This window comes from Eumetopias jubatus, unplaced genomic scaffold (assembly GCF_037043125.1).
Source record: "Eumetopias jubatus isolate StellerSeaLion01/CBP00866 unplaced genomic scaffold, mEumJub1_p1.0 scaffold_5, whole genome shotgun sequence".
In the NCBI taxonomy this organism is placed as follows: domain Eukaryota; kingdom Metazoa; phylum Chordata; class Mammalia; order Carnivora; family Otariidae; genus Eumetopias; species Eumetopias jubatus.
Window position 1 is genome coordinate 26,732,347 of NW_028274811.1, and position 27,587 is coordinate 26,759,933.

The 27,587-nt window shown below is 41.1% G+C and overlaps 1 protein-coding gene and 1 pseudogene across 2 annotated transcripts in view; one reads left to right on the forward strand and one right to left on the reverse strand.

The window, feature by feature from the left end:
• The window catches only part of HSPA4 (heat shock protein family A (Hsp70) member 4), a 71,152-nt gene that overhangs the window by 20,510 nt on the left and 23,055 nt on the right, over positions 1-27,587 (forward strand). The window contains exons 1-7 of one of the 2 annotated variants that reach the window (XM_028103517.2): positions 2,762-3,115; positions 15,230-15,287; positions 17,260-17,400; positions 19,166-19,288; positions 23,956-24,055; positions 24,675-24,808; positions 27,042-27,286. In XM_028103517.2, the coding sequence (XP_027959318.1) occupies positions 3,009-3,115; positions 15,230-15,287; positions 17,260-17,400; positions 19,166-19,288; positions 23,956-24,055; positions 24,675-24,808; positions 27,042-27,286 (908 nt within the window). In that variant the 5' untranslated portion in view covers positions 2,762-3,008. Of the gene's footprint in view, positions 1-2,761; positions 3,116-15,227; positions 15,288-17,259; positions 17,401-19,165; positions 19,289-23,955; positions 24,056-24,674; positions 24,809-27,041; positions 27,287-27,587 lie in introns of those variants that run through there. The other variant, XM_088023261.1, reaches the window with a different exon arrangement.
• LOC114209464 (uncharacterized) lies at positions 10,758-11,598 on the reverse strand (annotated as a pseudogene).

The following is a 27,587-nucleotide window of genomic DNA, read 5'->3' on the forward strand; positions in this document are numbered from 1 at the left end:
GCAGCCTGGCCTCTGTTTGCCTAGTGTTTATAATGCAGAGCAGACACAGGACTCTCTGTCATCACAAAGGCCAATACTGTTCTTGGTGTCATTGATAACCTCCTAGGTAGGAAACAAATATAAGACAGAAGAAGGTCAAGGTCAATCTTTTTTTTTTTTTACTTTTTTATTGTGGTAAAATACACATAACATAAAATTTATTATTTTAACCATCTTAAAGTATACAAATCAGTGGCATTAAGTACATTTGTACTCTTGTGTGATCACCAGTACTATCCATCTCCAGAACTTTTTCATCATCCTAAACTTAAACTTTGTACCCTTTAAAGATTTTATTTATTTGACCGAGAGAGACACAGCAAGAGAGGGAACACAAGCAGGGGGAGTGGGAGAGGGAGAAGCAGGCTTCCGTGGGGCAGGGAGCCCGATGCCGGGCTCGATCCCAGGACCCTGGGACCATGACCTGAGCGGAAGGCAGACGCTTAACGACTGAGCCACCCAGGCGCCCCACTTTGTGCCCTTTAAACAGTAACTCTTCATTCCCCTTCTCCCAAGCCCTAGCTAACCACTATTTTATTTTCCGTCTCTATGAATTTGCCTATTCTGATTTCTGTGTCTCTCCCAGTTGGATGGGGGCGACCAAATGTGGGGCAACCTTATTGGGTGGAGGCCGGTGGTGAAAGAATTCACCCAAGGCATAACAAGGGAGATAGAAATTTATTGAAAACACACAATGAAATGTGGGCAGGACAGCAGAACAGAGACTGCCCCAAGGCAGTTCTTGGGGGGGTTGTAGTTAAAGAGGGAACGTGAGAGAGTACGGGAACACATGGAATTTTCCTTTTTTGGTACCTGTGTCTGGGTGTAAATAACCCATTGGTCAGCTAGGGCTTAAGGCTATTTTGAGGTGGGTCACCTAATGGGCCTGTTTGTATCAGCCAGAGGTTTGCAGGCCCTTCTACCTTATTCAGGTTTCTATAGTTCAAGTTGGTTGCTAAAAGTGTCCTCTAAAGTTTCCTCATATAAATTGAATCATACAAAATATATCCTTTCCTGTCTGACTTCTTTCATCCATGTTGTAACGTGTTGTTTTGTTCCTTCTTAAGGCTGAATAAGATTCCATTGCATGTTTATACCATATACCATGTTAAAAATCCATTCATGCATCAGTGATTATTTGGGTTGTTTTCACCTTTTGGCTATTGTCAATAATGCTGTCAACAGGGTTGTAGCATATCTGTTCATCCCTGTTCTTTGTTCAAAGGCCTTTTCTTGCTGCCTCCACTCCTATTACCTACCTCCCTCAACGTCCTCCCCTAGGTAGCGCTCAGGACTTGCTTTTGAAGACAAAGTACATTTGGTTTAACCAAAATGTAACAACTGTGTGGTAATTTGCAAGTGTAAAGGCAAACACTCTGGCTTTTGGGCATTGCTCCAGGAGACTGAGGTATGTGCGTGTGTGTGTGTGTGGGCGGGGGAATGCAGATTTGAGAAAATGCACTTTCTTCTTAGCTCATTCATTAAATGATCCAATTGTTCTAGCCTTGAGATAGAGATCTTTAACTCAGTCTACGTTCCAGCAATACAGAAGCTCTCAGCAACTCAGACTAGCTATTGCTTTTTTTTTTTTTTTTTTTTGTTCACAACCTGAAAGCAGGTTTTGCTTTCTGGAAAGCCCTCCTCATCTCCCCCATTTTGTGCGTAAACTGGAATTCCTTTTGCTTTTTTAGCTATCCTCGTGATCGGTGGGATTCAGGTGTGGGGAGGGTTGAAGCTTATACACTTATACCCTTAAAAAAATAAAGTCACAAAATAAATATGTAGGACAAAAAAAATCACAAAAATTACTGGAGACTTGGGAGATCCAGATCCCCCCCACTGAGACCATTTCAATTTATCAGAAATTCTTATTATATAGAGATGCTTTCCGATGGCAAGCGGGCTTCCTGCTTGCTCCTGGAACACTCCGGAAGTGAGGTGCCCTAAAGTTTAAGGTGCAATAGCCTCGAGTAAGCCTGTCACTTACTGGCCGGTCTGAAGCGACCTAGGTAGCGTGTCATCCATCTGTGTCTCTTTGCGTTCAGCTCAGGACAGGTGCTTAGAAACGTGTTGGGGATTTCAAGGTTTAAGTCATGTTGGCCCCTCCGTCGGCTCTAAGGACGCGAGCGGCTTAGAGAACGGCGAAGCAAGGCTGAGAGGAAAAAAACCCCACGGCGGTGGGACTGAGGATTCCTGCCCTCAGCCGGAGAGGGCGCTGTCTGGGACTTCGAGAGAGCCCCTACCTAAGGCCCTCCTCGGGGCCACATTCCAAGGGCGGCCTTGTCCTCTACCCGCGGACGTACCCTAGGGACCAGAGGGGAGGGCTCTCAGGACTTCGAAGATTAACACAAATTTGGCGCGAGAGGGCCCATCACCGGAAGTTTCTTTGATAAAGAAAACCGGCGGAAGTAGGCCAACGGCGCCTCTTCAGTATATTGCCTCCAGCTGGCTCTCCTACTTTCTTCTGGAAAGGGAGGGGCCCCACTGCTTTTTGCCGCCGTGGGGAGTCGCTGCGGCAGGTTCTGTGCGCAGGCTCAATTGGCCTCCCAACCATCTTTCAGCCGCTGGGTCCCTTCCCAGGTTTTCTTGCCTGGACGTGACGTACTCTTGTCGTAATTAGGGGCGGAACCTCAGAGGGAAAAGCGTCTGAGCCGGGGTCTCGCGAGAACATTCCTTTCCTTCGCAGTTCTCGCGTTACAGCTTTACTCTCGTCGCGACGAGATCTTTCGAGATCTTCTCCGCCCCCGCTACCGGCGCCCCATCTGCGGCCGCTGAGCCGGAGCCGGCCTGAGCAGCGCTCTCCGCTGCCGCTCCCTTTCCAGGGACTTCCTGCGAGGACTCCCTCACGTCCCCTGCTAGCCCCGGCCCCCCGGTCCACGCGGCCCGCACTCCGCGCGCCAGCCCCGCCGGGGTCCGTGTCCTGTTTCGCCGGCCGGACCTGGGCTCGAGCCCGAACTGTAGCCGGCGCCATGTCGGTGGTGGGCATAGACCTGGGCTTCCAGAGCTGCTACGTCGCTGTGGCCCGCGCCGGCGGCATCGAGACGATCGCTAATGAGTACAGCGACCGCTGCACGCCGTGAGTGTGGGCCAGTCCGGCCGCGTGCACCGGGGGGGTGGGGGGTGGGGAGGTAGCGCTTGTTCTGGTCTGCGACCCTTGCGGCTTGGGGAACGCGAACTGGGGAGTCACCTCGGTTGCGAGCCGAGGGTCCGGTGTGTAAGGAACCCCCGCTGGGTGTCAGATCACTAGTGGTCGCGACTCGCCGTGAGGGTTTGCGCCAGCGGCGAGACCTTTTCTCGGTGGCCTGCCGGTTGAGTGAAGGCTCTGAGCTGGTATTCGTATCAGCGGAGGGCATGGGTAGGCGCTGGAGGGAAGGCAGGCCTGCGATGTATAGTGGACCGAGTTCTTTTAGAGGGCAGAGTCCAGGCCCAGGGCTACTGCCGTTTCTTCAGCCTACCACAGAGTTCGGAGCTTTGCACACAGTAGGCGCTTAGTAAAAGTTAGCTGAATTAAATGGGTCCTGGCGTTTGCCGGCGGTCTGAAGATGGAGCGGCCAGGATCCCACGTGAGTGGGGGCGGGGCAGCACCCGGAAGAGAGGGAGCCGGAGCACCAGAGGCTCGGGCTCCGCATGGAAGGCACAGCTACCATAAAAGTACTTAGTAAAGTCAACGTCTTGATACGTTTGCGTTCACGTTGGTTTTTCACATTTTTTCAGTATGTTGAACTATGTTGGGTCATTCTCTCCTTTCATTCTCTGCGCGTCTACACCAAACAGCGTTTCACTTTCACAGTTAATACATTTCAACCAGGGTGTTGGCCGCAATTGTTAATGAATGACTCAGGGGCTCACTTTGACGTCTAGAGAACCTATAGTAAGTTAAGGGACCAGTATAGACACAGCTCTAAAAAAATCATGACTCACTCAGGTCTTTCCTTGGGTAGAGAGTCCTCCTTTTTACTATAGAGCTACTTTTCAATCCATTATCCTCTTTTGGGGCAAAATCTTTTTAAGAAGCTTCTTATTTTCTAGGTTCTCATTATTTGCCACGTGGCTCTTAAAGGGCTTCTGTTCCAAGGTCCATTTTTTCCCCCTAACTTTGGTCACCCTTCTCGCAGTTGGGTAGCCAAATGAGGTTGCTCCCTCCAGTGATCTTTGCTGCCCAGAGACTCAAAACATTTCCCTTCCACTTGTAAAATTTTTGCCCCTTGTTTTAGACCTAGGTCAGGCGCTTCCCTGAAAATCTATCTCATCCTAAAATGTGGTTTGATGTCCCTTTCTCAATTAGGTTATAGTTTCACTGAGAGAGAATTCACAGAATGTACAGTTAACCCATTTAAAGCGTACAGTTCTATTGTTCTTACTGAAGTCACAAAACTGCATCTATGCCCCACAATCAATTTAAAAACATTTTCCTCAGTCCAAAAGAAATCCTGTACTCATTAGCTGTCACACCCAGTCTCCCCTGTATTTGTAGTTTTTAATAGTGGGTTTTATGTTCTAATTTGTAATTCCAGAGAAGGTACTGTATACTGAGCTTTTTTTTTTAATCATTGAAGTTTGTTTTTGAGTGTTAAGCATTAATTTTCCATTTGATATCGTCTTCCTCTCCAGATTCAAGTTTTTTTCATTTGTAAAGATAGTCTTTCCCAAGAAATCAAAAAGGGTGGTGCACCGAGTCAGGCATTTAACTTTTTGGTCCTTTCCTGCCTAGATTTGAACATAATTTCCATCCAAAGGGAAGAGAATTCCCAATATTGCAACTAACGGTGTTCCTGTCTTTTCTTTGTTAATGTTCCATTTTTTTTTAGACAACAGTTTTACCATGAATTCCATAAAAAAAAGTTTAATCTTTTCAAATTGGAATTAAATTTGCCTCAATGACTAGGTGATGGGTGACCAGATACATTACATAATTGTGATAAGACAGTACTATTTAAATACTTTAAGGGATTTTATGTTTTCCCCATGTTTTATATTTTCCAGGAACTTCTAGGGATACCATACATTGAAGTAATTTTTGAACTATGATTTTGATTAGCTTAAATTTCTTTCTTGGAGTTCCTAAGTAGGATATGGGAATGGAAAAGTTCATTTTTGTAGTAGTTATGGAATAGTGGATTTTTTTTCAGGTACACAGAGACTATGATGGGGGTTTGCTTTAGTGTCACAGTGCAAGTGAGACTTAGTTTCTGGAGGGTTGGCTGTGATGGAAGTACCTCATTTCAAATTGTGGCTGTAACAGTATTTGGATTCAGTTTTTGAGGATCCGGTTGACTTTTGTCCAGAAGAGACTCTTACTTTTCACCAAATACAGGCTTGCTTTATTTTAGCAACTACTGAGTACCTCCAATATGCCAGCCACTGTGCTAAGCACGGGAGGTACTCTGAACAAATAAGCAAGATCCTGCCATCATTGAATGGGCAGTGGAAAAAAGTCAGATGCTAAACAAACATGTAATTACTACCTGGTTAAGGTCCACATGGGATAGTACAGAATACGATGACTGGGGAGTGCTAATTTAAATCGGATGTACGATGGAGATGAAAGGTGCTCTTAAAGAAGTGCCATTTAAGTTGAGACCTGGAGGAGGAGTAGAAATTTACATGGAAGTGGTGGGTGGGTCTAAGGAAGAGCTGATTAAGGCAGAAGGAACAGCAAGTGAGGAAGACTGAGGCATTCAGAAGAGCTTGGCGGACTTGGCTGCCTGAGAAGATCATAGTTTTAAAAAAATGATTTGTCTTTTTTCGTGGAGAATGGATTTATCTGAGAAGGGGAAGAGAAGAGGCAGGGTGTTACTTAGGTTATGGCAGTATTTAGTCCATGTGGGAGTTGATGTTGTTCTCTACTAGTGTAGTAGCATGGGAGGGAAGTGTGGGTGGCTTTGAGATAAACTTTGGAGGTTTAATTTAGGAGCATCCATGTTGATGAATTTGATCATAGGCTTTGGAATAAGATGAGAAACGTATTTTTAGTGGGATTATTACAGTAGAAAGGGTACAACCTTAAAGTTTTGGAATGAAAATGTTAATGGAGTGCCAAACATTACTGAAGAATTGGGCCCTACTTTCCAAAAAGAATTTATAGGGTAGAAATGAATTACTTAATTTCTGTGTGTGAATTGTTTATATTACTATTTTCATGGACTTAGTTCCTAATAAAACAGTATATTAGGAATTTGAAGAGATGAAATTGTCTATTAGCTGCCCTTGAGAGAGCGAAAGCTGAAAGTACATACTTTTTGGTTAACTGGAAGATTAACATCTGATACCTAACTTGTGCAAGAAAAGTATTCCTATGAAATAAATGTTTCTCCGTGTTGTGTAGACCTAAGTACAGCAGTAGGATCTTGAGGCTTTTGGATTCAAAGAACAGGAAAGTTGATTTGTTAACTAAAGTTCAAATTGCTTACACCATTTTCCTTCCTATGTTTAATTGTAGAAGTTATGAAAGTAGTTCCTTAGAATCATTTAAGAGCTGAAGTACAATCTTGTATACAAAATTTGTGGACTTACCGACATAACTTTGTCATTAGGTTCTTAATTGGGTTTCCTAAATTAAAACATTTTTTTCTTGACTTCAGATATTTGTTGTAACAAAACACTAAAGTGCTGAGGTTTCTTGTCCTTCTCATTATTTGCAGTTTGCTGTGTATGCTTGTGTACCTTTTTCCAGACTTCTACAAACATACATTGTTGAGGGTGGGTATGTTTAAACAAATAGGATCATACTATATTGTGTAAATTTTCTTTCACGTATACTTTAGACTTCTTTCAGAGTCAGTAAATAATGAACCTACTTTCTTAAATGTGTAATATTTATTATGGCTGAAACTTTTTTTTTTCCAAACAGGTTATTTCTAACTTTTGTAATTACGAATAGTTAATTGAACCGTAGTCTTTTACGCTTGGATTTACTTGTTAATATTTTTATTTCTGTTGGACAGAGTTCCAGACGTGAATTTGCTAGGGCAAAGAATATACAGTTGACCCTGTATATCAATGTGGGGGTTAGGGCACTCACTTCTTTGCAGTTGAAAACCTGTGTATAAAAACTTGAGACTCCAAAAAACTCAACCACTAGTAGCCTACTGTTGACCAGAAGCCTTACTTATAATGTAAATGGTCGATTGACACATACTCTGTATATGTATTCCATACTGTATTCTTAAAGTAAGCTAGAGAAAAAATGTTATTAAAATCTTAAGAGGAAATACATTTATACTACTGTTTTGTATTGAAAAATCCATGCATAAGTGGACCCACACATCTCGAACCTGTATTGTTCAAGGGTCAACTCTATGTTCTTTTTTTTTTTTTTTAAGATTTTATTTATTTATTTGAGAGAGAGAGAATGAGAGATAGCACGAGAGAGAAGAGGGTCAGAGGGAGAAGCAGACTCCCCGCCGAGCAGGGAGCCCGATGCGGGACTCGATCCCGGGACTCCAGGATCATGACCTGAGCCGAAGGCAGTCGCTTAACCAACCGAGCCACCCAGGCGCCCCCAACTCTATGTTCTTAAAGTATTGTTGCCAGGATACTTTATACAAATTTAAGGGGTTAATTTATAACAGGAAGATAAGTGATTCACTGGGCATTGTGAAGATTATAATGGGCTGGAACTATATAAAGTGTTTAAGATAAAGCCGGACACAGTGGATATTGCCCAAGTATTTTCTAGTTTTGCTGTTGCTACCTAAAAAATACAAATTTTTTAAATTAATCCTCCTCATTAATGGACTGTATGTTGGGATAATAAAATAAAATTATTGAACTTTGAAGGGTTCATAATTTATAGCTTTTAATATGCAAATCTTACTGATGAGTTGTTGTTCGGTCTGTTTGATGTCAGTTTTTTGGGGTACTTTCTAGTTCAGGGCTAAGGCAATAAGCAGAGGATACTCTGACTAATGTAATTTTTTCCATGCCAGTTTTGCTTAAATCTTTTATTTGATAGTCTCAATATTATTGTGGGTTCTCCGATAAACTCGTTTTCTTATATAGGTTAAGAAAGAGAATTAGAGCAGCAGCTGTTATAAATATCCCGAGAGCAGTTGTACACATTCTTATAAACATGAAACTGTGCCTTTTAAGGATCTGTGTTCATTGCAGCTGTTCAGAACATCCCATTAGAATGTGCATAAATATTTGGTCAGTAGTATCTCTTACCCATGAAAGGGAGAACAGTGTTATTCTCTGGCCTAAAAAGATGATTATTTCTAGGGCTTAACGATTAGAACAGGGGAGTCTTGAACTTAATTTGAATTAACTTCCTGTAATACCAACCTGTATTTGGGAGTGGAGGACAAGTAGTGCCAGTCAGTTAGCAAGTGTCTCTTTTTAGCAGCATTGAATTGGAATTGTGTGGCAAAGAGAGGAAGTGGAAGATAAAGATTCCTGCTGTCTAGAGATGTAACCATTCTGTTGAGCAATATGAATGATACAAAGCAGTGGTAAATAGAATAAGGATAGTCATGGATGGGTTATTAAGTACAGACTTAAGGTGTCAGTGCAGAGGAGAGGTTACACTGTTGCGGGTGGAGTGAGAGGAAAGGCAGGGGTGGGACTTGAGCACATGGGATTAAAATACATGGATGCAAAGTTTGGGATGGTCTAAGTGAAGGTATAGAAGTAGGAATGAATCTAATTGGTTTGCCAGGCAGTACAAAAATAGGTATATATGGGATTTAGAGTCCAGTAGTCCTGATTTTGAATCTTGGATGCTTATATTTACCAGTTAGTTTCTGGATGCATTAACTTGATTTGAATCAGATCTTCATTTATAAAATTGGACAGTAATAGTTCTTTTCTCTGAGTATTTGGGAAAATCAAGTTTAGGTTGCTAAGCACACTGCCCAGCATATGGGAGCTTGACCTGCTTGGTGGAAGAGAGGCTTCCTGCCATAGATAAAGATTGGATGCATGCTGTGTGCAAATTTTGGAAGTTGCTGGTGAGTGGGGAGTAGTAGGTAAGTTTCTTTTTAATATCTTGTTCCATGTAAAAATCCTAGTGGAATAATTCAGCCTCTGAAGATTTTTCAGATCGTATGTTGAGGAGAGACAAACTGAATTGAGGGTATTTAGCTTATTTTTTTTTTTAGGATAAATGCTAATGGTGGCCGTCCATGGTGGGGGTGGTGGTTGTGGAATTACAGATGTTTCTTTTCTTTGTCATACTTTCTGTTTTCTAATTTTTTGCGTAGAGCTTATACTAACTAGAAAGCACTGGACTAGGTTCTAAAACAGGCTCTAATATTTGACTTCATCTTTTGGCCTTTCTTCACATTTAAATATTAGGTTTCTTTGTGTAAGCTTTTATTTTTAAAAACCCTTCAATTTGTGCTGTTTGACATATTGACCCTCATTCAGTTCTTTGTGAATGAAAGTAGGACTTTTTATTCCTCATAGGTAGATGATTTTGAAGATAACTGGATTTTAATGGATAGCTTGAGAAGGTGAAGCAGGACTTTCATAGCAAACTAGTTGGTATATTTTTGTATGAAACTTAAACCAGGGCTTCAGTGGAGCAATAATAATGACTAGTATTTTACTATTTATGATACACCAGTTTCTGATATAAACCCTTTAAAAGGGGATCGACACGGGCACCTGGGTGGCTCAGTTGGTTAAGTGTCCAACTCTTGATTTCGCCTCAGGTCACGATGTCAGGTCTGAGCTATAATTTGAACTTTTCTTTAGCTTTTCAAGATGTACAAAACAATTCTTACTACTGCGTTGGGCTCAGTGCTGGGTGTGGAACCTGCTTAAGACTTCTCTCTTCTTCTCCCTCTGTGCCTACCCCGCTCTAAAAAAAAAAAAAAAAAAAAGATCAACACATTTAATTTTTACAGCAGGTATATGAGGTAGGTGCTGTAATTTCCCCCATTTTATTTATTTTTTTCCCGATCTGCATTCAAATCCTTGGTTTATTCAACATAGTCCTTTCAGTCTGCACAACAAAGTATAAACACAACAGTGCCTAAAATGCTAGAAGTTTATAAAACTCAAAGCAAACAATTGCTAGTACTGACTGTACAATAAAAGCCAAAAAAGCGGTGTTCCGTGTTGCCAGGGTAACCGGCAAGACCCCCATGAATAACAGCTGCAACAGAGGGGTCCGTGATGACCTTGCAGAGCTAGCTCTCAACTTGCTCGCCAATTTTAGAGAGAAAGGGAGACCTGAGATGTGGGTGTGTGTGCAAGAGTACATGTAAAAATAGAACCATTTTCGGTAACTAACATGGGGTGTTTGATCCTAGAGGTTGAAAGAGGACGGGGCAGGGGAGCAGGGCCAGGCTAGCAGGAACAGCAGTTGCATTTTCCCGAGACACTCTCAGGAAAAGACCAACAAGCAAGGCCATGATCAGGCCGGCAGACTAGCCCCCGGTCATTTGTGGAAATGAAAGTCATACCCATAGGCTTGGGCCACACTGCCACCCTGTTTGTCCCTGCTGGCTTTGCTACCAAATTGACTCTCTCAGAAACTGAAAATGTGGGAGCTTTCTAGCCAGCACACTGGAGAGCATCTTTATAGGCACAACCCCAACCCAGTAACACTCCAGGAACTTTGCTTTCAGAGAGTATGTCTCAGTTACTCTCTTCAAAACCTTTCCTGGGAGAGGAATTTGTTTCTTACCAGTCCTCCTTTGGCTAGAAAGGTGACCAAAGTGAAGTGGATGCAATAGAAGTTACAGGGCACAGAGCTTCCGTGGCTCTGTTTATCAGGAGGAATTGGAGCTGCAGTGGCTACGGTGGCAGCAGCAGCCAGAGGGACTGCCGCTCTGGGAACTCAATCTCATCCTCCCTGGTGACTGGTGCCACGTGGGGGGTGGTGGCAGCATTTTCCTGGGAGGGCTAAATTGCGTGGGGGGCGGCGTAGGCCTGGGAGCCAGCACAGTGGTAGTAGTGACCTTCTGGTCATCGATTTGTCCTCTGTCCCATGTCTCACCTTCTCGGCTTCATCTGGATCTTCTGACTCCATGTATGTTTAGCCTTTGGAAAGATGGGGGGACAACCATTTATTTATTTATTTATTTATTTATTTATTTATTTATTGGGGGGGCATCCTTTTAAAGGCATGCCAATCCTATTTATTTCCCCAGAGGTGGAGAAGAGAATATCTATCTCCCTGATGTGGTCCTTGCCCACACTCCTAGTGAGCCTCCCAATGTACACCTTGGCTGGTTTAGGGGAAGGACTTTTCATCTCTTTTGGGTGGTTTGGATTTGGAGCTGGAATGCCACCTTTTGTCATGCCAACACCCAGAGGTACTGGTTGAGCTAGAGGAGCTGCTGGAGTTGGAGCTGTAGGACATGCTGGAACTCCCCCAGCAGCTGGATACAGAAGAGGAGCTTGAGGCATTGCTCAGGCCTGTGCTGGTGCTGGAGGTAGAGCTGGACCGGGACCTGGTGCTGCTGCCATCCCTGCTAGGGCTCTGCTTCTTCCGAGTTTTATCCCTGTTGCCATCCTTCTCGCTCCACTCCGTGGGGGCCCCTTTCTCTTTAGCATGATCCTTGGACTTCTCATCAGAGTGATCTGTGTGTTGGTAGGAGAAGGAACCATCTTCCCACTGTCGTGGCCTTCTCCTGCTCTCCTCTGCTGCTGAGGCCAATGCCCTAATTTTCCCCATGTTAGAGTTGAGCAGATAGAATTTCAGAGATACTAAGCAACAGAGAATTCACACAGCTAGAAAGGCGGAGAAGGGATTTGGACAGACCCATACTGATTCTACAGTCTGAGCTCTTTTTACTGCACATGTATTCAAATCAGTAAAGTTGATGGCCAAGTGGAAATGCTAAGGATCTCTTTCTTCAGCACAATAGGCATACTGTTACAGAATTTTTTTAGAATGTGAGAGTTGCTTTGTAGTGATAGGATATTGATGTTTTCTTATGACAGGGTAAGGAAGGTGTGGCCCTTCCCCATACTTGCAGGAGTTGGGCCTTGTCTGCAGCCTTGTCTACCCACTATATCGGGTGCTAAAGATGGGACTTTCCAGTAGTGATGCTCGATTATTTTGTAAGAAGTGGCAACTGTAGTGTGTGCGTATATGAGCCAACAAAAGGATGAGTACAGTTGACTCTTGAACAATTTTGGGGTTACGGGTAACAATCCCCCGCATAGTCGAAAATCCACGTGTAACTTGACTAACTGAAAACTTAATTACCATAGTGTACTGTTGACTGGCAGCCTTACTGACAACAGAAACGGTTAACACATTTTGTATGTTACACGTGTTATATACTATATTCTTATAATAAAGTAAGCTAGAGAAAAATGTTATAATGAGGAAGAGAAAGTACGTTTACAATACCGTATCACAAAATATCCATGTTATAAGTGGACCCCTACAGTTCAAATCAGTGTTGTTCAAGGGTCAGTTATAATTTGAACTGAGACAAACTTTTATTTAGCTTTTCAAGATGTACAAAGCAATTCTTATTAGTGTTAAGGCAGATGTAGATTTTAAAACTAAGTAAAAATATTACCAGACTTCAGGGGAGAATATTACCTACAGGCACTGTATGATAGAATGTTCATTGAGATGGAGGCATTCTGTATCCAATTCTAGTAAGTTTTTTTTTTTTTAAAGATTTTATTTATTTGACAGAGAGAGACACAGCGAGAGAGGGAACACAAGCAGGGGGAGTGGGGAGTGGGAGAGGGAGAAGCAGGCCTCCTGCTGAACGGGGAGCACAAGGAGCCTGACACGGGGCTTGATCCCAGGACCCTGGGATCACAACCTGAGCTGAAGGCAGACGCTTAAGGACGAGCCACCCAGGCGCCCCGAATTCTAGTAAGTTTTAAGAGATAAAAATGATTTGAGTTTTACTTGAGGGCCATTGGGAAGGCCTCACAAAGTGAGTAATACTGCTGGAGAATGAGTGAGGTATAGAAGGACCAGAGCATTTCAGGTGGCAAAGTGGTCTGAGCAAAGCAGGAAGATGGGACGACTAACTTGTGTTGGTTCACTGTGCCTGAGATGCAGGTGGAAAGTATGGTTGGGATTGGGATGGTACAAGGCCTTAGGTTCCACAGTAAGGCATCTGGGCTTTATTGTTGGTTACGGGTTTTGTTTGAAAGGTAATTACAAGTAAGACCGCTTCAGAGTTACTGGGTAGAATAGAAAATTAACCTTCCACAGGACATATAATAAGCTTGGGAACATTAGTGTTTTTATTGTTAGAGCCAGCAGTTGTTTTGATGAGATGAAGGTTTGAAGAAGGGGCTGCGGGATACAATGGAAGATAAATAACTTTGCCTTGTAATTATGTTGGGATTGAGGTGTTGGTGGGATCTGGTGGCTTTTAGAAAAGATGTGAGTTTACCAATCATTAGGCTTAGGTTAGAAGGCCTTTTTGGAATGGAGAGGGTGAAAGGAGTGGGTAAGATTGTGTTTGGCAGTTTCCTAAAGGGCAGTATGAGCTTTGATAGGAGAGACATTTACTTAGTATTGAGAATATTTAAAAAAAATTTTAGTGAGTAGGGGTGTGTGTGTGTATGTGTGTGTATATATATATATATATGTGTATATATATATATGTGTATATATATATATGTATATATATATATATATATATGCAGAAAGGCTAAGCTTGACTACCTGTGTTTCTCAGAGGCTAGCTCCAGCACATTTTGGGCCTGTAGAGTTTAGGGGTCAGAGCAAATCTAATGAGATCCCAGACTGTGCCGTATTTATACAGTGCAAAGCTACTTGCAGCTGCTCTGGGAGATTGGCTCACAGGGGTTCTTACCCATTTGGGTGGAAAGGGTCACTGAGGCACAGAGAGGCCTAGCATTCTGGCAGATTGCACAGGGCTAGTAAGTTTATTTAAATAAAATAATTCTCAGTAGATCATCTAATGTAGTTTTGGGCCTAGGTATTATGGCTCCAGAGCTTATTACTCTAAATTGGAAGAACTAGGGATCTAGGGCAGATAGAAAGGACCAAAGCTAGAGTGTAAAGTATGGGGAAATGGTCTAGAGTCTTGACTCCATTGCTTCCAGATTGTGAGACACTGGATAAATTTACTTACTAAAACCTTTTTGGACTCAGTTTTTTCCCTACAAAAGAGGGATAAGATGGTGGGGTACTTTTGAAGATTTAATGAGATAATACACATAGCAATTTGTGCAGTTATTATTAAAGTAGGAAGAAGAGAAGGTTTTACTGGATTCGGGAGAAAATAGACTCTGTTTAGGATTTAGTTTTGTCTTTTAGGATATTTTGGGTTCTTTGGGGTGAATTAGATCTTTAGCTTGAAAGAAAGCAGCCACTGGAAGGGGAGATGATAAATACATGGGAGTAGAGGGAACGTGGGGCAGGGCTCCAGAGGGATTAATTAGAATGAAAAACCTATGGGGAAGCATAGGGACCATGCTAGTAAAAGTATCAATTCCAATATAACTGACTTTTTAAGCTTAAAAATGGTGTTTTAAAGTAGTTATACCTGTGAGCAGATTTCAGTTTTGCTTTCTAGAATAAGCTGCAAGTACATCAAACTAGCAGGCAGTGTATGAACTGGTGATTTGGAAGAATGTGTTCATAAGGGGGAATGAAGTTCATTGTCGGAAATTGTGAGTCCTTGCGGCGCCTGTCTGGCTCCGTTGGGAGGAGCATGCGACTCTTCTTGATTTTGGGGTTGTGAGTTTGAGCCCCAGGTTGGGTGTAGAGATTACTAAAAAAAATGAAATTAAAAAAATTGTGAGTCCTTGGAAGCTAGTGCTGGAAAATTTCTTACTAATAGGTAAAGTCGGACAAGAGTTCTCATAGTTTATAGACTATTTTCTAGGTCAAGTTATAAGCTGTTTGAAAAAGCAAGAACATTTAATTGATGTATTGGTAAGAGGGTACATTATTTTGTATTGGGATTTTGAGCACCAGACTTGAAAAATAAGAGAATAGTGGAGATTGGCTAGATCACCTGTCTGTAGTATTCTAGACAGATGGTTAACACATCAGACTTGTACTTCAACATCTAAATGACAGGACTCCCATTTTTCTAAGAGGCCAGGCATTCTCATGGACAGTTTTACTCAATGGAGAGGTCAAAATCGTAGACTTCCTGTGTGCTTTTACGATATGTGGCTTTTTAGCTAAGACTCAGAAAAGTTCCTTGCTATGGCGATGTAATCCTGTTGGATGTAATGTTGCAGTAAGGTTTGATGCTTAAATGTCTTTTTTCCCCCCTAGGGCTTGCATTTCTTTTGGTCCTAAGAATCGTTCAATTGGAGCAGCAGCTAAAAGCCAGGTAGAGTTTTTTGTTTTTTTTCCTAAAATGACTTATTTCTCTGCTTTGTCCATCTTTCCCTTCAACTATTTCAGTGCCCATTATCTGCCTAATACGGCAGTACCTAGGTGAGCAGCTGAGAAAGAGGGCCTGATCCCTAGTCTCGTGTGCTTGAGTGAGAAGCAAATAGCTTTTTAAAATAGCATGAGCAGGGGCCCCTAGGTGGCTTAGTTGGTTAAGCTTTTGACTCTTGATCTAGCTCAGATCTTGATCTCAGGGTTGTGAGTTCAAACCCCACTTTGGGCTCCACGCTGAGTGTGGACCCTACTTAAAAAAAGATAAAATAGCATGAACAGTATCATTTATTTAATGCAAACTACTGGGATGTATTTTGTCCAGATTTTGTTTAAGCAAGGCTTGTTTATTCCTTTATATTTTATATGTTCCTTAAAGTTTGTCTCTTGGGGTTTTCATCTTAGGCATACTGAGAGTCACTGTTGTTTGTAGATTTGATCTTTAATCAAGGTTCTCAAGGAAAGAAAGCGTACTCGTAGAAGCATAGTTGACATTTATGTGTTTATTTTATAAATCAGGAACCTAACATTATTTGTTGGTTTCTAAGTAACCAGAGCAGCAGAACCCCAAGAGTTCTGTTGCTTTGAGTGTCTGAGGTTGCTGTAAAATTAAGGAGTTGCATATTTGACCTTTTTATGGTTCAGCCTGGAGCACCATATAGAATGAATAACTGTCTCTTTTTCTGGACTGGGCAGGGCCTACAGTATAAAAGTCCAGGGGTGCCTGGCTGGTGCAGTTGGAAGAGCATGTGACTCTTGATCTTGGGGTTATGAGTTTGAGCCCCGTGTTGGGTGTAGAGATTGCTAAAAAAATAAATAAAAAGCCTAAGAAAATGGTGCTTAGCCCATTGATTTTTGATTACATTGGGTGTTTTATAATCTTATTTTCAGAAAGTCAAAGATTTGTTAGGAAGCAGTAGATAGCAAGTACAGAGTTAGTTTGAAATGTCTTCTAAAATTCCAGTGAGTTCTTTTGTTTTTAAACGTGCTTTCATTATTGAGAATAGTTATTGTACTAAACCGGTTGCCTAGTTCTAGAATAACATAGTTATTGTGGTACTGAGTTTCTGCTTGGCAGCCTTCTGAAGTAGGGCCCGATTTTGGGGGCCTAATATTGTTTTATGAAAGACTTCTGGGTGCTTTATGACACAGCTGATGCAGAGGAGCTCTGCAGTTCTTATAAAAGTAAAAGAAATTTGGAAGTTACATGCACTACCTTTATCTAAACATCAGTGTTAGTATCTTAACGTATAACCTTTTGTACTCTTTCTACGGAAATAAATGCTTCCCCCACTCCAAAAGTGAGATCATAGCATATAGATACTTGTCTTCCAACCTATTAAAATAATGTTACCCACTGTATGGATATGTCATTTATTTACCCATTCTCCTGTTAATTAACCATCCAGCCTGTTTCCAGTGTTCTGCTATTGTAAATAATATTTGGTCACTGTCTTTCTACATTTATCTTTATGTAATTACTGTCCTCTTTTTTTCCTGTAAAGTTTCTTTCACTAGAATTTCTGAATTGATATTGCCAGATTGACTCCTGGAGAGTTTGAATCACAAATTATAATTTTTAAAAGTTAAAGCTCATTTTATGTAAATGTTAATTAGAAGTTTAAGAACAGAAGAATACCTTCGTACATGAACAGTGCCCCATCTTCATGGAGAAGTAGGACAAGCTGGGCTCTTGTGCCCATCCCTGCCCCTGTGGTCTGTACAAGGCCATTATTCCTCACTTCACACGTGAGCAGGCATCATACAGAAAGGTGTAGTGCTAAAGAAAATGAAACTCGAAAGGAAACCTTGTGGAGTTAAAATGATGCTAGTTTAATCTGAGGCATTTGAATTTTTTTCCCCCCTAATTTAATTGCTCTTAATCTTTTCACTCTGATTCTGATGTTCTTCCTCTTTAGGTAATTTCTAATGCAAAGAACACAGTCCAAGGATTTAAAAGATTCCATGGCCGAGCATTCTCTGATCCATTTGTGGAATCAGAAAAATCTAACCTTGCATATGACATTGTGCAGCTGCCCACTGGATTAACAGGTATAAAGGTAAGGTCTCAAAGTGATGGTTTAGGATTAAAATACGGTGTTTTATTATATTAGGTCGATATATCTCTGTACCATTCTGAGTTCAAGTTGTAATGAAAATGTTAAGTGTTTAGGAGAAGATTTTGGTAGGAAAGACCATTTGGCCTTCTTTGAATGCTCTGTATTTTGACTGGGAGCGATAGGTGGCGCTGTTAAAATGGGTTGGACAGATGGGTGGTGGTGGTTTGAAGTTAACATTGCCATTGCTGCTTGTATTGTTTACTGATGGAGCAGTCTTTCTGGTGTGATTTTCGTGAACGACTCTTGGAATACCAAGCAAAGAACTTAACACTTTAAAGTCACTAAGCAGATGTATGGTCATACTCTTGGCAATAGGACTTAGATTGGAAAGAGGTGTTGTTCTTTTGGGGAAAAGGCAATTTAGTCTTTGATATCTCTGGGACATCTAGAAGAGTTTGTGCAGCGTGCAGTGAACTGATCCTACAAAAGAGGCAACTGAGTTTAGCAAGGGGAGATTTGGTGTTTGAGATATCGCAGTTGGAGCAGTCAGATTGTGGGACCAGGCTCAAAATCCAAGAGATGATGAGAATTGTGAGAAAAAGGTAATGAGTTGTGTTATTGAGAACTCAATTGAATTTAGAAGTGAAGAATTTAAAAGTGAAGAATTCTGGTAATGGAAGAATGATCACTGACTGGGTTTACTTAGGATATCTGTGGCAATAATCTGAGAGCAGTTTGAATGGCTGGTAATGGATAAATCTGGAGTACACGGGAGGGAAAAAGGGTGTGAGTAGATGGAGGATACTTACAGTCAGGAAAGAAATAGGATTAGGTATTGGCAGATTTAGTCTAAAGCATTGCGAGAGCCAAAGGAGGAAGAGACTAGGGAGAAGATCCAGGGAATAAGTGGATCCAAGTACAGGAGTGGAGCAGTAGACTAAGAATTCAGCAGATAGCCGGGAAGAAGAGGCTCACGGGGAGGGGAGCTCTCCCATGTTGATCGTGCATTAAAGTAAGGGACTACTAGATTGTGCACCAGAATAAATTAGGATTGGGCTGGGGAGCGAAGAGTTTAGGAGAAGGTGGTGTTAAGGTTCACTTGGAGCAGCGGCTGAAAGAAGAGAGTTATGTTTTCAGGTGTGGACTGTATTTGGGGACTATGGGCATGTGGGATGGGGCTTGTCCTAGCCAGTCTTTCAGCATTTCAAGTTCGTAGCCCTTTTCCAAGTTGCACACTTTTATGCAGGGTAGGTATCTTGAAGCTTTATTCATTTATCCTTTAAGTATTTATTGTGTCTGGTTTGTCCTAAGTCTTGGGCCTACAGCAGTAAACAAACTGACAGAAACTATGACCTCAGGCTACATTGGATCCTAATTTTGGAAATGATCATAAAGTCAACACAGTAAACAAAGTAAAACCCACATAGTATTCCAGGTGGCAGAGTGTCCACCACGAGACCTCTTTATGGAGGTGCAGTGTTGGGCCATGGTGAGCGCTCCCAGTTTGCTTCTGCACAGGTGATCTGAGCTTTTGTTGGTGGTTACAGCATACTGTTTACATAATGGTCCTTATCTGCAGGTATTCATGTTTGACAAACATGTTAAAAAGCTAAAAGTGACCGTCAAGTTGTTTTTGCTTCCCAGACTAGTGTTCTTCAGTTCCTTCTTGAGATAATGATCCATTGATGATGAAAATTGCTCATTTTAGGCTTTTAGGTCATGAAAAACTGGAATAAGTCTAGATCCTTTTGTTGTTTTATTGTAGGTGAAATATATGGAGGAAGAGCGAAGTTTTACTACGGAGCAGGTGACTGCCATGCTTTTGTCCAAACTGAAGGAGACAGCAGAAAGTGTTCTTAAGAAGCCTGTTGTGGACTGTGTTGTTTCGGTGAGTTTGATCCCTGCGTTTTACTGGGGACTTAAGAAGCAGAGAAGAATTTTGTGAGTTGCAAATAAAATTGCTTTTTGCCTTTGGTTATAGGATTATTTTAAGAATTTATCAAACTAGGGCGCCTGGGTGGCTCAGTTGGTTAAGCGACTGCCTTTGGCTCAGGTCATGATCCTGGAGTCCCGGGATTGAGTCCCACATCGGGCTCCCTGCTCAGCAGGGAGTCTGCTTCTCCCTCTGACCCTCTTCCCTCTCGTGCTCTCTATCTCTCATTCTCTCTCTCTCAAATAAATAAATAAAATCTTTAAAAAAAAAAAAGAATTTATCAAACTAGTCTTCATTTTCTCTCTCTCTTTTTTTTTAAAGATTTTATTTATTTTTTGACAGCGAGAGAGGGAACACAAGCAGGGGGAGTGGAAGAGGGAGAAGCAGGCTTCCTGCCAAGCAGGGAGCCCGATGCGGGGCTCGATCCCAGGACCCTGGGATCATGACCTGAGCCGACGGCAGATGCTTAACGACTGAGCCACCCAGGCGCCCTAGTCTTCATTTTCTTGAGTATTCTTTTCTGCCCCTTCGTTTTTACTCAGCTCTTCTCTGTTTTTCCTATTTGAAGGCTTACCTCAAAGCCCACTTACCCCTGGATTCCTTTTAGCACCTTGCAGAGGGCCTGGCATGTGATAGCCACTTGTTTGTTGAATTTGAATATTCACAATTAGAAATGTTATTTTCTTCATTTCAGTGTCTGTATTTTATTTTTGCTTGCCCTGTATTTAGAACTAAAGGCAGGGCGGCACTAGACTAATCTTGTCTTTTGCATATTCCTGTTAAGATGGAAGCCTGGGGCACCTGGGTGGCTCAGTTGGTTAAGCAACTGCCTTCGGCTCAGGTCATGATCCTGGAGTCCCGGGATCGAGTCCGGCATCAGGCTCCCTGCTCAGCGGGGAGTCTGCTTCTCCCTCTGACCCTCTTCCCTCTCATGCTCTCTATCTCTCATTCTCTCTCTCTCAAATAAATAAAATATTTAAAAAAAAAAAAAAGATGGAAGCCTGATGGAGTCCTTAGGAACTGTTGAAATTTGGGTGGTTGTATTGGCTTTGCAACTGAATCTCCTCATTCTGCAGTTGTTATATTAATATCTTAGTTCTGTATTCTCTTTTGTCTTCGTATTGGTGTATTCATCAGCAAAGCAAGGGCTGTTAGGTGACTTTTACTCTGCAGTCTGTTGTCTGAATTTCTTGGTTCTCGGCTAACGAGTACAGTAGAACTGACATTTGTCAGGAAGAATTGGATTATGGTTGTGTGCTGTATTCCAGGGATGCAAAGAATAAAAGTACTACTTAAGAGCTCATATTCAATGCAGGCACTGCGTTTCTTAGATTCATTTGTCTTTCCCTTACATTTTCAGATTTGTACCCATTTCCCCCACCTAGGGCCCTAACTTTGAGTCTCAGTTCTCAGTATAGAAGTGAAATTTATGTACGTACAATGGCAGAATGCCCGAGTGGCTTTTCCAGCTTTTGAGATCAAGTTAAAAGGTGTTGTATTAACTCATGTATTAGGGGTCCTCAAGACTGTACTGAATTTCAGTGACTTGCTCGAATCTGTAGAACTCACCATATAGCCATACCCATGGCTAAGATTTATTACAATGAAAGGATACAAAGCAAAATCAACAAAGGGAAAGGCACAAGGGCAGTTTCTGGAGGAAACCAGGCACAAACTTTTAAGAGTCCCCTTCCAGGGGAGTCATACTGGGTGCACTTAATTCTTCTAGTGGCAAGTTGTGATAACACATGACATACTGAACACCAGGCAAGTTCTGCCTGAGCCTAGGAGTCCAGGGTTTCTAACTGGAGGTCAGTCATATAGGCACCTTGTGCCTAATCCATACCAAAATTCTAGACTCCCAGAAGGAAAGTAGCTATGTAGCATAAATTATGTTGTACAAACAGTTTAGCTGTAGTGAGCCACTCTTGTCTTTTGGGGAAATTTTTCTTTAATTTAGTGACCTCTTTATCACTTAAGTTCCTCTATGCTGGGAAAGAGCTAACCTTTTCATCAGGCCTTTCTAAGGATAGTCGGCTCTGGCCCCTGTACAAACTCTGCTGCACATTCACTGCCCTAGTTCTTGCTATTGTGGTATGTCTAATTGCTATATAAATGGAGCTTGGGCATATTTTGCTTTATTTATGAGTTGATATTGTTAAAACATAAACTTTATTTTTTTTTGGAAAGGTAATAGTAGCCCTGGTGTTCAAAAATGAAATGTGTGTATGGGAAGCTTCGGCACCCTCTGCTTACCTAGAAGGAGACTTTTTCTTCCCAGATGTTAGGAGTTTTATTACTTGGTCACACATCTTTCCAGAGATTTTTGTGTACCCAAGTAGATATGTATATATATATCCTTTTTTAGTTTCATTCTTCTTTTGATAAATTTTAGACATTTTATCTTCTATATCTTCCTTAGTGGTAAAGAAGGGCTTCATTCTTTTCAGCGGCTGCAGAATATTCCAGTTATGCATGTACTGAAATCTCTTTAGTCTGTTGTTTTTTTTTTTTAAGATTTTATTTATTTATTTGACGGAGATAGTGAGAGAGGGAACACAAGCAGGGGGAGTGGGAAAGGGAGAAGCAAGCCTCCCGCTGAGCAGGGAGCCCGATGTGGGGCTCGATCCCAGGACCCTGGGACCATGACCTGAGCCGAAGGCAGACGCTTAACGACTGAGCCACCCAGGCGCCCCTAGTTAGGCTGTTTTTGTTGGACCTGTGGTTGCTTCCTTTTTTTTTAAAAATCTACATATTTTAGTTTTTGAAGATTTATTGGAGAGACAGCGTGCATGGGAACGGGGGGGAGGGGCAGAGGGAGAGAGAATCTCGGGCCGACTCCCTGCTGAGTACAGAGCCCAACATGGGGCTCGATCCCACAACCCTGAGATCATGACCTGAGCCGAAATCAAGAGTCAGACGGTAAACTGACTGAGCCACCCAGGTGCGCCCTTTCAGTTTTCTTTTTAAATTATAAAGAATTAAAAAATTTTTTTTTGCTGTGAATAAACTTGAACAGATAAGATTTTGCTTGTATGTGGGCACCTGGGTGGCTCAGTTGGTTAAGCGACTGCCTTCGGCTCAGGTCATGATCCTGGAGTCCTGGGATCGAGTCCCACATCGGGCTCCCTGCTTGGCAGGGAGTCTGCTTCTCCCTCTGACCCTCTTCCCTCTCGTGCTCTCTATCTCTCTCTCAAATAAATAAATAAATAAATAAATCTTTAAAAAAAAAAGATTTTGCTCTTATGTGATAAGTTTGTAGGATTTGTGGGTTAGAATCCTAGAAGTATAATTGCTAGGACAAAGGATATGTGTATTTGTAATTTTTTTTTAAAGATTTTATTTACTTATTTGTCAGATTGAGAGAGCACAAGCAGAGGGAGAAGCAGACTGCCCTCTGAGTAAGGAGCCCGAATCAGGACTTGATCCCAGGACCCTGGCATCATGACCTGAGCTTAGCCGAAAGCAGATGCTTAACCATCTGAGCCTCCCAGGTGTCCCATGTATTTGTAATTTTAACCACACTTGTTTAATTGCCTTTTAAAGAATTCGTACTCACACTTTTACTTGCAGGGTATAAGAGAACTTGGACGGCATTCTCACCAGCACAGCTTATTGGGGTGTTAGCTGATTCTCTAATAGGTGAATGATGCTATCAAAGTTTGCAAGGGGCGCCTGGGTGGCTCAGTTGTTAAGTGTCTGCCTTCGGCTCAGGTCATGATCCCAGGGTCCTGGGATCAAGCACCACGTCAGGCTCCCTGCTCAGCGGGAAGTGTGCTTCTCCCTCTTCCACTCCCCCTGCTGTGTTCCCTCTCGCTGTGTCTCTGTCAAATGAATAAATAAAATCTTAAAAAAAAAAGGTGTGATTTTAATGTTTTATTCTTTAGGTGAAGTTGAGAACATTTTTAATTTAAGAGCCCTTCTGTATTTCTTTTCTGTAAACCATTCCTATTCTTTGCTCATTTTGAGTTTATGGGTCTACATTTTGATTCGTAGTTCCTCATATATACTAGATTGGCTCTACTCTTTTATGTTATGAGTCGCAGATATTTTCTTCATTTGGTCATTAGAATTTTTCTGAGTCAAATATGTTAATCTTTATAAAAATTGTTTTGTTTATAGTTGACATACAATGTTACATTAGTTTCAGGTGTACACCTTAGTGATTTGACAAGTTCATACATTATGCTCTGTTCTCCACAAGTGTAGTTACCATCTGTCCTGTTACATTGTTATTCAAATATATTGATCTTTTCTCCTCCTTTTTTTCTTCTGTATTTTGTGTTATATTTACAGAATTTCTTCTCTCTGATGGTAAAGACCCCCTTTCCTTCCGGTACTCATCTTTTTTTTAACTGTTGAATCTTTGATTTGAAATATATTTTCGTATGAGGTGTGCAGTAGGGATGGTACCTAATTTTTTCTCTGTATGGTTATCCATTTGTTCCAACACTACTTAATGAATATTCTAACTTTTCCCTACTGGTTTGAAATACCTCCTTGATCATATAAGGAATAAATTGCTGTAGGTATTTGAGGGCATTTCTAGACTTTACTGTGTTTTGGGAGGTGTATTTTAACTGAAGACTCCCTAATATAGGAAACTTTCACTTTTTTTGTAGGTTCCTTGTTTCTATACTGATGCAGAAAGACGATCAGTGATGGATGCAACACAAATTGCTGGCCTTAATTGCCTGCGATTAATGAATGAAACAACTGCAGGTAACAGGGACTGTTAGCATCTGTGACTTGGTGAATCTTGAAGGTTCTGCCATCTTTTAAAACTCGGATTTCTTGTTCTTTATTTTGCTTGCAGCACTTACACCTATGTGCCATAGTGTTTTTGGATACTGTGTCACACATAAAGAATTCATCTGACCAATGCTTTTTCTTTATCCACATAGCACTTACATTGGTACATAATCACATCCTCGTTTGGAAAATAACACAGTTATTGTGCGTTCACAGTGTGTCAGTTTAAAGATCAACCTTTTCTCCAGCCCTTTAATGGGCTCTAACGTATAAAGCAACATCTCAGGGAGAGATATGTGGGAATGTTGAGATGGTGCAAGTGTAGAAGAAAGAAATCCTGGAAAATATGTTTGGAAAAGTGGGGGAACTGGTTGGGAAAAATTGCCGAAGTCATTGGAATTAGAAATTGTAAACGTTAAGGAGGTCTAAGTGAATGTCAGCATTTAATTCTTTGAAGTAACTGTTCCTCATGAATAAATTATGCAAAGCATAGGAACAATTTGATTTTTTGTAAAACATAGCATGTGATGCAGTCCTATTCACTATTTACATGATAATGTTACATTGAATTTCATTGTTTTCTTACTAGTTGCTCTTGCCTATGGAATCTATAAGCAAGATCTTCCTGCCCTAGAAGAGAAACCACGAAATGTAGTTTTTGTAGACATGGGGCATTCTTCTTATCAAGTTTCTGTATGTGCGTTTAATAGAGGAAAACTTAAAGTAAGTATATTATTTCTGGAAAACTTTATTACAAGTGTATGGTAATGAGGAATTTATGGGAGACAGTTGAAAAAATAACTTAAAAAATTTTGTTTCATTAATGGAAGCTTGGTATGAGCCATCTAAACTAGAACTAGGTATGTAGAAGTAGGGTAGAAACTAATTTATCAAGAGTTCGCATGGTGTGAAGCAAAGAGCATAGACCTTGAGGAAAAAGCTCTTAAGATTTCTGATCCTTATTTTTCGAACCTATAATTTGCAGAATATAATGCTTACCCTGCAGGCTTATTACAATTCCTTAACATGTAGTCCCTTTGTGAATTTTTTTACACTGAGGATTGAAGAGATGACAAAGGTATTGTATTCTTGATCTTAAGGTTTTGAGTGTTCTGGGAAAAGAGTGTGGGGACTAAAACTTGGATGGCCAAAAAGAAACCAGATTGAGAGTGATATCCTAGATTTCTGGAAATCTTCGAACTCTGGAGAAAGCACTTTTACACAGAGAAGGCTAGCACTGTTTAAGGCAAGGAAGGCCAGAGAGTCAACATGGTCACATTTGAATTTGCCGGTATATGCCAGTTACCCATTGGGATATAGTATCAGTTCTCTAGCCAATTTTATCTACAATTTGCTTAAGAACCAATGAGTTTTTGAGTGCTGTAGTTACTAGGGTCATGTATCAGGGTTCTCTGTGCCAAGGTTTCAGTTGCCTTTCTCCTTCAAATTTGGGGATTGGTGGGGAGGGACTGTCTTACAATAAGTATTCGTTAGGTTTGGAGGGCATTTTGAGACCCTATTTGTTACAGTCCTTTTATTTTGAAAACTAGACTTGGTTTCACTTTATGTTCTGATTTATATTGTTTCTAGGGCTTTTTTTTTCCTTTTTTAATATTTTGTTTATTTGACAGTGCGCACAAGCAGGGGGAGCAGCAGGCAGAGTGAGAGAGAGAGAGGGAAAAGCAGGCTCCCTACTAAGCAAGGAGCACGATGTGGGGCTCCATCCCAGGACCCTGGGATCATGACCTGAGCCGAAGGCAGATAGATGCTTAACTGACTAAGCCACCCAGGCACACCTCACCTTTTTAAACAGAAGCTACTGGCCATAATTTAGCTTTGGCTTTGGGTCAAAGTGATACATATTTGTGATTAGTTGCCTTTTTTCCCCCCCACCAAAATTGTCCTTTATTATCTCCTGTCATCTGTCAGTTTTGCAACTATAATTAAAATTTAATTCCACAAATACTCATTATGAAACTCCCAGCTTGGAAGACATTTATATGGAAAGAAAAAGCATTCACAATGTTACTGCTATGAACAGGATGCTGTATTTCATTTTAGTGTTTTGAAGAAAACAATTAGTCTATAATCAGTTCTGTGTCCTATTTTTTTTTCAGTTAATATATTAAGATTTCCCCACGACATTTAACATCTTTGAAGAAATTGGTTTTTATTGATTTTATTTTTTCATAAGAATGTAATCATTGGGTAACCTGGGTGACTCAATCGGTTAAGCATCTGTCTTCGGCTTAGGTCATGATGGTCCTGGGATTGAGTCCCGCATTGGGTTCCCTGCTCTGCAGGGAGCCTGCTTCTCCCTCTGCCTCTTCCTCTTTCTGTGTATCTCATGAATAAATAAATAAAATCTTTAAAAAAATAAAAAAGAATGTAATCATTTATTTAGCCTACCTTCTATTATTGAATTGGATTAGATCTAGTTTGCTTCTAATCTGCTCGAGATTTGGGTAATGGATAATCAAAACTAATGGACTTCTACAAGTCGCCGTGAATTAAGCTTCTAGAATGTTTCCTGGTAGTAAACTGCATCGAGGTAGGGTTTTCGTATTATTCATAGTTTTGTGACAGCGCTAAGACCAGAACGCTGTAATGACTTGTTAGTGCATTTGGCCTTGGATAGGTAATTTCAGTTTGCAGTCAGATGAGTGTAGTAGAAAGGCCTTGGATTTTGGAATTGAGGGGATTGGGTTTTGAATTGCACTTCTGCCACATACTAGCTTTGTGACCTGCAAATTATCTGACCTGTCTGAGCCTGTAGCCATCATCTGTAAATTGGGGATTATAGTGTCTCTTTTCACAGTGATAAAATGACAGGTACAGCATTGCCTTGTTTCAACCTTAATGTGCCCACTTGTAATTTACCAGTTAAATATATATCATGATAAAATATTAAATTGATTGGGTTATTTTTGAATTAATTATCATCTTTTTTCCTAAGGTTCTGGCCACTGCATTTGACACAACACTGGGAGGCAGAAAATTTGATGAGGTGTTAGTAAATCACTTCTGTGAAGAATTTGGGAAGAAATACAAACTAGACATAAAATCTAAAATCCGTGCATTATTACGACTGTCTCAAGAGTGTGAGAAACTCAAGAAATTGATGAGTGCAAATGCTTCAGACCTCCCTTTGAGCATCGAATGTTTTATGAATGATGTTGATGTATCTGGGACTATGAATAGGTAACCAGACCAGTATTTTGATGTTAAACTGAACTGTGATTTTTCTCCACTTCTGTTAGCATTTATTTAGTTAAATGTTGAAATTATCATGGTTGCTACAAATGTTGAAATTATCATGGTTGCTATAAAGATATCTTCTGTAGGTAAAAATTAGAGACCATTCAGGATCCTGCTTTTTATGTGAAGTTTGGTTTGATTATTCTAATATTGTAGACTAATCTTTTTGTTCTGATTATTCCAGTAAGTTGACAGGTGCATGTATTACATGTGAGTTAGTAGTTTTAAAAAAATCAGGGCAAGG